The sequence below is a fragment of the Onychomys torridus genome, chromosome 16, assembly GCF_903995425.1.
Source record: "Onychomys torridus chromosome 16, mOncTor1.1, whole genome shotgun sequence".
NCBI classification, from domain to species: domain Eukaryota; kingdom Metazoa; phylum Chordata; class Mammalia; order Rodentia; family Cricetidae; genus Onychomys; species Onychomys torridus.
The window spans coordinates 60,246,186-60,260,287 of NC_050458.1; the positions used below are offsets into that span (position 1 = coordinate 60,246,186).

The 14,102-nt window shown below is 43.8% G+C and overlaps 1 protein-coding gene across 2 annotated transcripts in view; it reads right to left on the bottom strand.

The window, feature by feature from the left end:
* The window catches only part of Nell2 (neural EGFL like 2), a 286,357-nt gene extending 283,706 nt beyond the window's left edge, over positions 1-2,651 (bottom strand). The window contains exons 1-3 of one of the 2 annotated variants that reach the window (XM_036208219.1): positions 2,533-2,651; positions 1,851-1,936; positions 1,320-1,448 (exon numbers count right to left, since the gene is read on the bottom strand). In XM_036208219.1, the coding sequence (XP_036064112.1) occupies positions 1,320-1,448; positions 1,851-1,914 (193 nt within the window). In that variant the 5' untranslated portion in view covers positions 1,915-1,936; positions 2,533-2,651. Of the gene's footprint in view, positions 1-1,319; positions 1,449-1,850; positions 1,937-2,280; positions 2,504-2,532 lie in introns of those variants that run through there. The other variant, XM_036208218.1, reaches the window with a different exon arrangement.
* Positions 2,652-14,102: the final 11,451 nt, after the last annotated feature.

Genomic DNA, 14,102 nt, shown 5'->3' on the forward strand with positions numbered 1-14,102 from the left:
TGTTTTCAGTATCCCAGCCCCACCCTCCACAAAGCATCTGAAAGTAAAGAAAATATCATAAACACTTGTCACAATAAAAACACTACTTAAGAACTTTAACTGATACCCTCAGGTTAAAAAGAAATTAGCTTACATCTTAATTTCTTAGAAAAACAAATCCGCCTGAAATAAATGCAACACATGTCAGTTTCTCCCTTTCCCCCCACACAGCTGAGGAGCTGCTGTCCATGGTGACACACGCTGGCTATGTGCGGCAACAGCGCCACCACAGAACCATCCAAGTTGCAGCCTATGACTGACTGTTTCTTGAAGGCAGCTGTGCTGGGTTGGTTGCATTTTGCATAGCCAACGCTTCGGTAATTATAAGTTGCACCGCTTCTTTTGAAGACATTGCTCCCAATAGCAAAAGAAAACCCCGTGTGTGGTGGGGGAGGACGCCTTGACCCTCCGGGCACCAGAAAACAAACCCCTTGTCTCTCATGCGGTCCTCTGTGCTTCACTATGAGTAAAGTCTGATCTCCACAGACCGTTCAGCTACCTTTTAGACCCTCAAGCTAAACACCTTCCCACAAGCCGAGCAGTCTTCAAAAGCTTTGCTCAATCAATTTGCAGGCTGGGGTTTTGTTTTGTTTTGTTTTACTGAAATTTGGTTTTGACTGCACAGTACATTTAAATATGATTTGAAATATGGGCATTTATGAATAGTCAATGTCCACTCACTCCAAAAAAAAAAAAAAGTTTTGAAATCCTGCGCATACAATGATGGTGATGAGGGGATGTGCTTCTGGGTGAACGTTCCATTGACATGTTTTAAAATAATTTTAATAGTATATTCCTTTCCCCTTGCCGCTGGGGGAGAAGGCAGAATGGGAAGCTTTCCGTGGTAATCTTGCTTCAAGTACAGTGGCATGTGGTAAAATATACCGTAAAGAAATTCCTCTCAGAGGGCACCACAGCGCCGAAACTTTGGGAGGTCAGTCTCTTAACCGAGATTGAGCTGTCCTGTTTCCTTCCCAAATCCGTTCTGCCCAAATGAGGCGTTTGTGTTACAATTTATTGTTCCCCAGACGCCCAAATCACCCATCTGCCTCTGGAGTTTCTAGTCGGTAATTAAGGCACTATCCATTAGAACCGCCAAGTGCACTAAGTGAGGAGGAGGGCGTGGGGAATGAGAAAAAACACCCCACTTTAAAAGATCCGGGCCCTGGGCACACAGGAACCCCCTGCCCCAGCTGGGACACAGGGGTGCAGCGCCAAGTTAGCAAGAGCCTCGGAGCCAGCTCCTCCCACCAAACAAGGGTCTTCGCAGTGGGCCATACCTTGGAAGAGGAAGGCTTTCGTCCCATTATGCAGTCCCGGGACTTGGCGCACTCCAGCCGTGGACTCCCCAAGTTCTAACTCTGTTAAGACGTCAATCTGTAGGGACGGGTCCACACCAAGCCCCCAAACTGGCGAGAGTAGAGAGGGGTAGGAAAGAAAGAAAGAAGGAAGGGGGCCATTAAAACGCAAGCCTCCACAGCTGCAAAGAACGCATCTTGGAGACAATATTGGGAAGTGCTGACACGAGGAGACTCCTTCCTCCAACCGGAGAGCCTTACCTGGACGCGCTGCCAAGCTTAAAATAGCAGAGCGCCGGTCCCATCTCTCTGACCTACTTTAAGCCCCTCTCAGTGCAAAGTTCCCCCTCAGCCATAGACCCTAAGGGCGTGACCTGCCTCGCTAATCCCCAGGACAAGCACAGAGGGGACCCACATGCAAACCCGCGCCCTCCAGAGCTCCCCAATCCAGAGGGACTTGGGGCGGCTACCCCACGACGGGAAGCATCCCGGCCCAGCACCGCGGCTACTCACCGGCTCCGAGCCCGAGGATCACGCAGAACGTTCTCAGTAACACCCGGGACTCCATGGCGTGCATCGGCTCAGTCCATCGTCTCCCTCTTTAAAAATAAAGATAAAAACCAAGAGGTGCTGGGAGTGAAGCGGGAAAGCCGCGCCGGCCCCTCCTGCGACCGCCTCGGCGTCGCCACCAGGGCTTAGACGCCTAAGACCGAGCGGGGCGGCCCCCCCGGGTGCGCGCCGAACTTGGAGCCGCCTCTGCGCGCATCGCTCCCCGCACGCGGCGGGCCGCAGCCAGGTCGGGCTCGCAGGGACCTGCCGGTACCTGCACCGAGCGGCGCCCCGCCGAGCCACACGGCCCCGGCGCGCACGCGGAGGAAGGGAGGCGGCCCCGGGAAAGCCGGGCTGGGCCGCTCCGCACCCGCCCGCGCTCCCGCGCCCGAACCTGTTGGAAAGGCGGAGACAATGGCGAGAGCCTGGAGCCGCGGAGACCGCTCCGGGAGGGCGGGGCGCGAGCCGGGGCGCGGGCGCGGGCGGGGCGGCCTCTCTCCCGCAAGCAGAGCCCGGTCCAGCCAGGCTGGCCCTCAGCCGCCCTCCACCACCCTCGCCCGCCTGCTCGCCGGCCACCGCAGCCTCCGGTCGGGATTTTAGGGTCTCAATGCCAGGTGCCAAGTTGATGGGCAGCGTTTGCTCTCACCCCTCGAAATCGGGCGCGTGTCTCCAAAGCCCGGCAGAGAGAAAGGACCACCCAGCCGCAGGAGGCGAGGTTGCAAAGAAAGGCAAGGCACCCGGCCGCCTCGGGCAAAGGAGGGAAGCCCGCACTCAGACACTCGCTGCGCACAGCAGCCCCGGAAGCAGGGAACCCCCTCCCGGGCGGGGAAAGGAACCCCGCCAAAGCACGCAGGACTCCTAGGTGAAGCTGGACACAGGGAAGAGACAGGCGGAGATGGGTGGTGAGCGGGGAAGCTTGGCCAGCCCTGCCTGAGAGGCTCTCTGTCCAGGGCGGGGCGCTGGAGAGCCTCCAGGCACACACAGCACATAGAACTTAGCCAGGAGCCAGAGGCTGCTGGACAGCTCCGGGACCTCTGGAGGTCCTGCCAAACTCAAGTACCCAGGGGTCAAGGAGCAGAGCTGAGGATTCTACACACTCAGCAAAGCATGCATGCTTCTTAGAATGAACAGATGTTACAAATAAGATGATGAACGGAGGATGGATGATGGTGGGGTGGAAGGACGAACGGACGGATGGATGGAAGGAAGGAAGGAAGGATGGATGCATGGATGGATGCATGGATGGATGCATGGGTGGGTGGGTAGATGGATGGGTGAATGGATGGGTGATGGCAGGTGAATGGATAGATGATAGATGGATGATTTATTGGTGGACAGGTAAGTAGATACCTTGGTAGATAACCATACATACTTAAGATTAAAAGGGTAGGAAGTGCAGTGATTGGGAGGAAGTGGGGCACCGGGTTTCAGATTCTAATAGTAACCCTAAGACAATGTATATTTTATCATACACACTAAATAATGAACTATGGCCAAAGCCAGAAAAGGTGAGATATTCCTGCTCTGTCTGACAAGTAGAGGGACCTTAGCATGATTAGAAAGAAGGAAGAAAAAACGGAAATGGTAAATACTTGAGTAATCACAGAGACTTCTCTTGAGTCCTGTAAAAATGTTTGATAGTTGTATTGGTTTTGTATTGTTACTATAAAAATGTATCACAAATTTATTGCCTAAAACAACAAAATGTATGATCTTAAAATTTCCTCCATTGTAATTCCAGCTCATGCTGAAGAGTTTGCATGTTAAATCAAAGCATTGACAAGACTATGTCCATTCCTCAGGTTTGATAGGATAGGTCTGTGCATTGCCTTTTTAAACACAGAAAGTGTGTGCAGCCCTTGGCTCATTATCCCCTCTGTCCTCAGAGCCACCTGCAGTGAGGGAAATCCTAGTACACTCTCTCTATCTCTCCAAATACAATTTAGAAATCCTTTGTTCTTAGGGGATTTGTACAATAATATGAGAACCATTGTGTGACCCAGGATAATCACTCCATCTTAGCCTCAATGACAAATGCAAAGATTCTTGACCACATAAAGTAGCACATTAAGACTCTAGGGGTTAGGATATAGACGTCTCTGGGTGAACATTCTCCTAATGGTTAAAATACTTTAAATTGTCTAAATACGTATAGGTTTAATATATAAGATAATCACAATACAGAGATGATAAAGGGATCTGTATGAAGATGGTAATGTAGGGTGTCTGTGTAGATGCTTATATACTCTGTACCACCATTTAAAATGCTACATGAACATGTGAATCTAAAAACACAGCAGTTAAAATGGAGCACAAAATAATAAAGTAACTTGAAAGAAAGTTAAAAAAAAGTTCATGGAACAGAAAATACAAGGAAATAAAATAAATAATAAAATAGAAGACTATAATCCAACCATTAATAATTACAATAAGTGTAAGTGGTCTAAAATATAACAAAAGACTAAGGTTTTTTTTTTTTTTCAGAGTTGATTGGGAAACATAAACTAACTACATATGATTAAGAAGAATTCACGGGGTTGGGGATTTAGCTCAGTGGTAGAGCGCTTCCTAGCAAGCACAAGGCCCTGATTCAGTCCTTAGCTCCAGAAAAAAAAAAAAAAAAAAACATGAAAAAAAAAAGAAGAATTCACTTCAAATATAATGAGGTCAGTTAAAAGGCAAGGGTTTTTTTAAGATATCTTAAAGAGAAATACATCAAAAGAGTTGGAGTAGCTATAAAATTATTGAAAAACTTTACAGCACAACAAATTAGCAAGACAACAAAGGTCTGCCACATACAATGTAAATGGTCAACTTGTAAGGAACACCCGGCAACCCCAGTGCAAATGTACACATCTGGCAGTGAAGTATCAACATACATGAGACATTTCCCCAAAGAAACAGTGAGAGAAGTAATGGAAGAAACAGCCAAAGACACAGTTACACTGAGAAACTTCTGTATTCTCTCATAATCAGTAAATATCTTTAGTCCCATCTATACTCAACACCAATTGCACTAGACAGCTGAAGAAGGAATAACAACAGGTAATCATAATTCCAAAAAATAAGAGTAAAAACATTCTCCACTCTATTCTTATGAAGCAATCGCTATTTTATACTAAAATGAAACAAAAAAGTAACAGAAAAGCAAAAACTAGAACACAAAAATAAAAACATATCTTTTGAACATGCACACAAAATCTTCAACAAAATATTAGTAGGTCAACTGTCAATATGCAAAAACAACACTTCAAACATGATAGTTTCATGCTAGTAATATAAGGCTGATTAAATTCTCTGTTACTAATCAAAGCAAATCGCTGAATTTATCATTTCTAGAAGAAAATCATGTGATCATATCAACTAGTGCAAAGAAGCATTTGACAAAATTCAACAGCTAGTTATAAAATAGCAAGTGATGTTCTCAGATGTAAAATTAGAAAGTAATGCCATCAACCTAATGGGCACATGGAAAAGATTCCACATCTGACCTAACAAGGGAAGATTGTGTGGCAATTTGCAGTCCATGCGCAAGAGTAAGGCCGGGGGGTGGTGGCGCACGCCTTTAATCCTAGCACTCTGGAGGCAGAGGCAGGTGGATCTCTGTGAGTTTGAGGCCAGCCTGGTCTACAGAGCGAGTTCCAAGACAGGCTCCAAATGTACACAGAGAAACCCTGTCTCAGGAAAAAAAGGAAGGAAGGGAGGGAGGGAGGGAGGGAGGGAGGGAGAGAGAGAGAGAGAGAGAGAGAGAGAGAGAGAGAGAGAGAGAGAGAGAGAGAGAGAGAGAAAGAAAGAAAGAAAGAAAGAAAGAAAGAAAGAAAGAAAGAAAGGAGGAAAGGAGGAAAGGAGGAAAAGTCATTTGTCTTATAAAAGAAGAAACACTTTTCCCTGAATAACATGGTTAGCTCATTTTCAAAGCACTCATGAAAAAGCTCTAAGGATTAGTGACTTTTGCAGACCAAAACATACATACAGCAATTGATCTTATGTCCATACATTACCAGGGAATGATTTAAAGTACAACTAATTTTAAAACATTCACAAGGCATTAAAAAACTTATTTAAAAATATATTTAAAAAACATAGGGAAGATTTTCTATTGATAACTGTATAACATTACTTAGAAAATAAAAACAAAAAGATTTGCAGTGCCCACGGATGGGATTTACTGTTGATATGGTATTCATTAACTTCATGCCGAGCTAAAGAGTCAATACAATCCTAGCCAGAAGGCTCTTTACAGAAACCAGTGAGCTGATTACCAAATACAGAAAATACAAGAGCCACGAGCATGTTTGCAAAGAATAAAATTGGAGGCTGGAAAGCATTGTGAACCATAATACACAACAACGCTGCACACATCCTGGCTGTGAGGTCTGAGGTTAGATATTCATGGAAAACAGCAAAGGGCATAGCAACACACATGTGGAAGGGCATATTTACTGAACTTCCAAAATATAAAAACCAGACAACGAATAGGGACAGTCTTTTGAACAACTGGACATCCTCTGTAGGAAGTGGGGACAGGGAAGAAGAAGGCATCTTGAGCCTGGTACTGTGCAATAGTGACCTGAACCAACTGGAACATAAACCTGAGTGTGAATAAGAAACTGTAGCACTTTGGGGAGAAAATGTCCATGTTTTAGGTGACTTCAGTTTTTAATCAGGACATAAATGCATGTATATTTTTGAATGATACATTGTACTTCATTAAAATTGGAAACTTCTAGCTTTTGGAAATATAGCATTAAGATGATTAAAAGTTATGCAATAGGAGAAAATATTTGCAAGGACATATCTAACAAAAAAGCTTCATTTCTAAGTATATAAAAAGCTTCAGTAAAGCCAAAGAAAGTTCATTAAAAACATGATATTTAAATGGACAATTTACCAAAAACAGACATACAGAAATAGAGGGGGAGTATGTAGACAATGTCCTAACATCAGTAGTCATTACAGAAGTACAAAAGTCCCATAAATTAATTATTACAAGAACTGCCAAAAATAAAAATAAATTTTAAAAGCCTGATAATTCCCAGTGCTTACATGATGTGATGCAATGTGACCCAACCTCGAATTCCCTGCTTGTAGTCAGAAGGTAGAAGTCTCTCAGAAACCTTCTAGAAGCTTCTCACAAAGTAAAGCATTCACTACTATTTAGCCTTAAGAAATGAGAACATATTCCCTCACCACATGAGAGTGTGTATAACCATTTCATTCATTTTAACCAAGCACTGGTAAGAAAGCAGATGAATGTGAACTGTACTGTGTTCACGCTGTGGAATCCTGCCCAGGACTGCAAAAGATAGAACTCACACACAAAACATAATGCTTCCATCACGCCCATTACAAATCACATGATGCACACTTTTGCTTCCCATTATTTTTTTTAAATAAAGCATGTTTGTGTGGGTGGGGGGATAGGGGTGCACACGTCACATGTGGAGGTCAGGAGACAGTCCCACGGAGTTAGTTCTTTCCTTCCATCTTTATGCAGGTTCCAAGGCTAGAACTCAGGCCCTCAGGCTGATGCATCAGGCTTATGGAAAGTGTGTGTTTACCCACTGAGCCGTCGCCCTGGTCTCTCACTTCGTTCTCTTCCTCTCACATTAACAATAAGAGAGTGTCTACTTCTGCTTGAGTTCACAAGGAAGAGTAGCTCAGATGTCTTCAACCCACACGCAGTCTGAAGCATCCCTTACTCCACAGGAGGTATGAAAGGAAATTATACCTAGGACTGTGAAGATCTGTCAAAACATAAGACATAAAATAGCAGAAGGAGCCTGGAAGCTGGACTAGGAAGAGTGTAAGCAGGTAAAAAAAGATGCTGATAAAAGTAAGAGGAAAAGACAGAAAAGTGGGCAGCAAAAGAGAAGAAGGAAGCATGATATTGCACTCAGTGAGACACACTGGTGCCTTTCCTCACAACATAGGCCCCTTTCTACCCAAACAGTGGAACGTGGGGTCAACACTTGCCTGGAGGGCATAAGGGACGGTGCCGAGTTCAGGCAACATTTTTTGTGTCCACCACTTACTTTGAATTAGCCACAGAACCCAACTCAAACTCTGAGAAATAAAAGTAGATCTTCCAGCCTAGCTCCAGATGAGCATGGCAAAAAGAAGCAAGCTTAGAACCTGGGGCCAACTGGCTGCCCCTTCGTTCCAGGGACAAACACAGCCTCCCACAGACCTGTCCCATAATACCTCCCGCCTGTCTAGCTCCGAGCTGCTGAGGGTCAGGTCCACCATGGCTTGCAGAATAAGAATGTTACCCCCACCTGGTTCTGTCATAAGCAATTGTGTCGCTTCAGGGTTAGCCCGTTGCCGTCACTCAAATTTGGAACCAGTTGTCAATGGAAATAAGTGGAAAAACTGCGATAATTAGAATCAATACTTAGGGATATCTACAGGAAAAAAAAGAGCTAGGAATGTGGATAAGGTTAAAACACGCACATAGCTTTCTGGGCAGAGTCTGAATTATCAATTGCATCAGTCTCTGAGCACTGTGAGGCATCAGTTCAAATGCTCATCGTACAACACAGGCCTTATTTTTAACTGCCAACAGCCAGGCATGGTGAGCGCTGGCTGCTTCTGCCAGCACATTTCAGTACTTAATGTTCATCGGACGAGAACGAAGCAGCCTCATGGAGCCAGCTGCTCTGCTGGCTCCTGGCCTCGTTTAAGGTTGCTATTAAAGGATCAGTCTCTGCTTAGCATTAGAAGAGTGTCTCTCCCCTGAAGAGCTAAAGGCCAGTATATTCTCAGCAATATTCTGAAATCACCATTGCCTTCTCAGCTTTCTCCCTTCATGCTAGAGACTTAGCTCCAGATATACTGAGAATAGGATCACTGATACTTCCATTTTCAAATGAACATTGTTATTGGAGTCCCCCTCTATTATCACCAAAACTAATTTTTCTAAGACTATACATAGCCTTTATCTTAAAGAAAATGTATTAAGTGTTGGCCTCAAGTCACAAGGACTAAAATTCCTTCCTGAACCATCACATAATTCTTGCTGCCAGGGCTTAGCTGCTATCCTGAGAATCTTCTTTTTGATAAACACATAGCGGCCAGATGAAAAGCCCAGGCAGTCTTTCACAGATGCGTGGCTTAGGAACAAAATAAGGTATGCTAGCGTCGTAAAGGGCTGGTGCAGTGGACCCAGATACAGCATTAGCTCAAGCAACGCCTGTTCACACATCACACATACCATCTAATCCTCCAGAAGGAAGAAATGGCTCAAGAGGGCTGTCACCATGCCAGAGGAGTCTGTCTCTCTCTCTCTCTCTCTCTCTCTCTCTCTCTCTCTCTCTCTCTCTCTCTCTCTCTCTCTCTCTCTCAAGCTTTACACTCTTGGCCGAGAGCTACGGCTGGGGAGAAGAACAGAAGGGCAAAGCAGGTGGTGTATGGTGCTCAGGTCAGCCTCATCTTTCTTGGCTCAGGACTACAGCAAGACGCAAGAGATTCTGAGGAGGCATCACCCACCTTTTACAAGCGTACGATAGAAATATGTGGAAAGTTCTTAGTTTTCCAAGCAAGTCACCAATAAGCCTAACGATTTGCCCGAAAAACACCCAACTACCTAATTCAGGGTCACCTTCACAGTCTCCTCCTCCTAACGTATCCATTTCCTTGTGTTCATGGAGGTATAGTTATGTGATGGGCACCATCCTCAGGTCACAGAATCTCACACCAGGGTCAAAGTGCTGCTTTGGTCAAAGAACCCTCCTGAAGTGTCACACAATAAGCCGTCAATGTAATTTCTATTATGTAGTACTTCCACGCTCATCCCAGGGGCTGCCACGGTGGACGGCTGCATCACCAGCGTACAGACCCCACCCGGGTCTGCCTTCTCACAGTGTTCCCCTCCACGCCACTCCAGCACTTCCTGGCTGTTCTCTGACCGATCAGCACACTCCTGCCAGGGGGGCTTTGCACAGTTCAGTCCCTCTATTGGGAAGCTCTTCCATACAGCCCGTGGCTTGTTCCTCCGTCCTTTCCAAAGAGCGTATTCTTAGTGAGGCTTTCCCAAATGACCTCATATAAAACTGCAGCTCTTATCGCATACCCGGCATGCCTATCTGCATTTATGTATTCACAAATTTTGCTTTGCATTAGTTTATTTGTTTCTTGCCTGCAACCCTCACTCCAGCCTATGAGCTCCATTCTCCACAGATTCTGCACCCTGCTTTATTCTTTATATTTTCATCAGTGTCTGGCATGATATATACCACTTGAATATGGGATAATGTATACAAATTCACCTAATGGCATACAGTAGGCACTCAAAGAGGCACCTATTATTACTTAGAATTGATGAGACTGAAAGCATGCAAGTTCCTGATGTTTTCTGATGGAGATCTACGTTTTGGGGGAAAAAAATCTCCTCTGTAAAATTTGCACCATTTCTGTAATATAACAATGAAAAGCAATGGTGACTTATTTTTACTAGGCATCTCAATATTTCTGGCTCTTACTGATTGTACACAAAAATGTGCCTCAAAATATCTTCAACATGCATTCATTCCCTCCTTCTCCCACAGCAAAACCTATCAAGGTGACTGACAGGTGTTTTGCCAATATTACAGGTCCACTTGTTGACTTTTGACTTTCTACTTCCTTTCTCTAAATACCAAACATTCTTTTCCTTTGATTTGATTACAACTGTCCTGATTCCTTCTGTAGAAGATATACTATTTTAATGGACAACCTCAGTTGTATAAACAACACAGGTTTTTTTCTATACCACATATTAAGTTTAAGGCACCGTTTTTCTGATGGAAGAATAATAGCTTGTCTGTTGAGTGTTCATGTGTTAGTCATGTTAGTTAGTTACGAGAGCATTAACCCTTAGAATCATTCCACATGGTGCATATTCAGGACAGATGAAAGAAGTGGGGTGCATAGGGGTGAGATATCTCTACCAAGACCATACTGTAACAGGTGCTGGAAGATCTGAGATCAAAACCAGTATGGGTACAAAGTCCATTCTCTAAACAACTCCACTAGCTACCCTCAAAACACTTGGCTGCAGATGCCTCTTTCAAAGCTGCCAGAATATCATGTGCCTCAATTTCCCCCTACGTTCTAGTCATCTGCCCCTTCTGAAGTATTCCTCACTCAAAGGACACACTGCTTGTTCCTTCTGTCCTGCTGTGTGGTCATAGCTTTCTGACCTTGGAGGGACTATCAAATATCAAAGTACTGATGTCAAATAGACTGACACCAGGCAGAGAGGCCTAGACTAACCTCAGAAATGGTATATGGAGGCACGGGAATAGATCTTTCCGGCACTCTCCATACCCTGGGCCTTACATCCTCCCCTATGGAATAGAATCATTAATAATATCTGTATTCACAACTTCTGAAATTAAGGCTGTTTCAGTTCCAAAATGCTATTATTCCAAATGAAACATAACCGTATCTAGTAATACAATAAGTTAATCACAAATTTGCTAATAATTACTTAGAACAAACAGCCAGCCCTGACTTAAAATGCCAGGATTATTTTAGTATGGTGAAGTCAGGCACTTCTGTGGTTGGTTACTGCCTCTTTACTGCTCCCAGAAGGAGGAGGGAGAGTCTGGCTCTCTCACTGAAGAGCATACATCAACCTGCCCCAAAGCAAGCTGGCATTAGGACTGGAGGTTAATTACCAGTCTTCATTACCAGAGCCTAAATGCGCATGATGGCAGAGTCGACAGGCTCTTCCTAATTATGAATGAACATACCACAGCCTAATAATAAGAATGGCAGCTGTCATTGAGGAAGAAGTGTCTACAGTTACAATCCTGGTCTGCAGAAGTGTGTATGTGTGTTTGTTTGTATGACTTTATGTTCACCACATATGTGCAAGAATCTGTGAAGACCAAACAGGGCACTAGATTCCCAGAAACTGGAGCTACAGCTACCATGTAGGTTCTGGGAACCAAATCTAGGTCCTCAGCAAGAGCAACTAGACATCTCTCTAGCCCCCAAACTACTTTTTAAAAATTTGTATACATTGTATATCAACAGACTACAGAATTTAAAATCTATATTTTTAAGGTACAATAAAGTGAACTTCTAAGAAAATAGATTTAAAAAAAAGACTTGCAAACTCAACAGATCTAAAATTGCATTTCAATAAACTTAATCAAAATAAAAGGGGAGAAAACAGAAATTATATAGCTAGCTCTTCAAAACTGTGAATTTATGAGAATAAAATGGAGACTTACTGAGTATGCTCACAACTTTTCTCATTCATGCTCATGAAAGCAGAATACTACGAGGAAATGCCCATCCCCGGCATTAGATTACCTTAAACACACTCTAAGGAGCATCACATATGCCAGCTGTTAAGCCTGCTCTTTAGTTGTTAACCTGCCTAGGTGGGATTGGTGATGATGCTACTCATAGGGGGTAACGTACATCAATGATTGCTTCATTAACACATAATACAGAAACCAGTCTCTCTCAGCAATTCAATTTTCATCTAACATAACTAATGCTGTATTTTCAAAATTATTCTCTAATCCTTCAGCAGCCAATAATTACAAAAATGTCTCCTGTAACATTGTACCTGAATTTTTATTATGGTTCAATGTTGAATGAGATGTGAGATCTACTGTTTTCTAATGCACATATCTTTTAATAAAAAGAGAAACTATAGACCCCCTTCAAACTTGTCAGGGTCACAGTGATCTATCTCATAGATGCATAATGCCAAGTTCATCAAGCATCTCACCAATAATTTTGCTATGTTATCATATAACAATCTACAGAAATTAATTTTCTAAGCTTCTAACTCTCAACTTTGCCTGTTATAAAAAGATATTGTACCTTTCTTCCTTGAATCTATGTATGTAGATAATTGAATGCATCAAAGATGTATCTGTCTGTCTGTCTATCAGTTTCTCTCTCTCTCTCTCTCTCTCTCTCTCTCTCTCTCTCTCTCTCTCTGTGTGTGTGTGTGTGTGTGTGTGTGTGTGTGTGTGTGTGTGTGTAAGCCTATACTGTCCAATTCATAGCTTTCAAACACTGAGCTAATACTGATTTATCTGGCAAGAAAGACCAGGTGTCCACTTCAGCTTAGTCAACAAATCTGGTGTCGGAAGCTTGTCCCTAGAGTGGCAGGGCTGAGAGGATGGCTAATAGGTCACTGGCGGCGCTCTCCTGGTATCTCATCAAGTTTACATGAAACTGAGTTATCAGGAAAAAAGCAAACCTGGGCACAGAATCTCTCTTTGTCCTCTTGTCTTATTTTGATTTCCCTCTTGCATGTGCACCAGACATGATGCCATCTACTACAAGACCAAGGGAATGAGGCCAGCAAACCTCAGACTTTCAGCCTTCATGTCTGTGAGCTAAACAGAGCATGTTTCTTGGCACATTATCCAGCCTTAGCCATTCTTTTGTAATGAAAATGGACTAACACAATATCTTCCCTGTGTCAAATAGTCTAAATGGAACATTTTTCTATAATCTTAACCCAGCAAAAAACATATGCTTATGGCCAGCTTCCATATACTTCATATTATCTCATAATGAAGACAACAGTGTAGAATGCAACACATAAACTTGTAAGTAACTTCACTGTGGTGATATTGTGTTCCCAAAAATATTGTGCACCCTAATAAATTTACCTGGGGTCAGAGAACGGAACAGTCACTAGACAGACATAGAGGCCAGAAAATGGTGGCACTCACACCTTTAATCCTAGCATTTCAGAGGCAGAAAAAAAATCATCCTGAGTGAGGTAACCCAGACTCAGAAGGACAAACATGGTATGTACTCACTCATAGGAGGATGCTAGATGTAAAACAAAGATGACTAGACTGCTACACAACTCCAGGAAGGCTACCTAGAAAACGGGACCCTAGGAAAGACGCAGGGATCGCCCAATGACAGAGAAATAAATGAGATCTACATGAACAACCTGGATGACAGAGGGAGTAATGAAGGGCAAGGTTTGAGGGAAAGAAAGCTTAGGGGAGCAGGAGATCCCAGCTGGATCAAGAACAGAAAAGGAGAACAAGGAATAACAGACCATGATAAATGATGACCACATGAGAACAGGAATAGGCAGAGTGCTGGAGAGGTCCCCAGAAATCCACAATGATACATCCTCTGTAGACTGCTGGCAATGGTCAAAAGAAAGCCTGATCTGACCTAGTCTGGTGATCAGATGGCCAAACACCCTAACTGTCGTGCTGGAACTCTCATCCAATAACT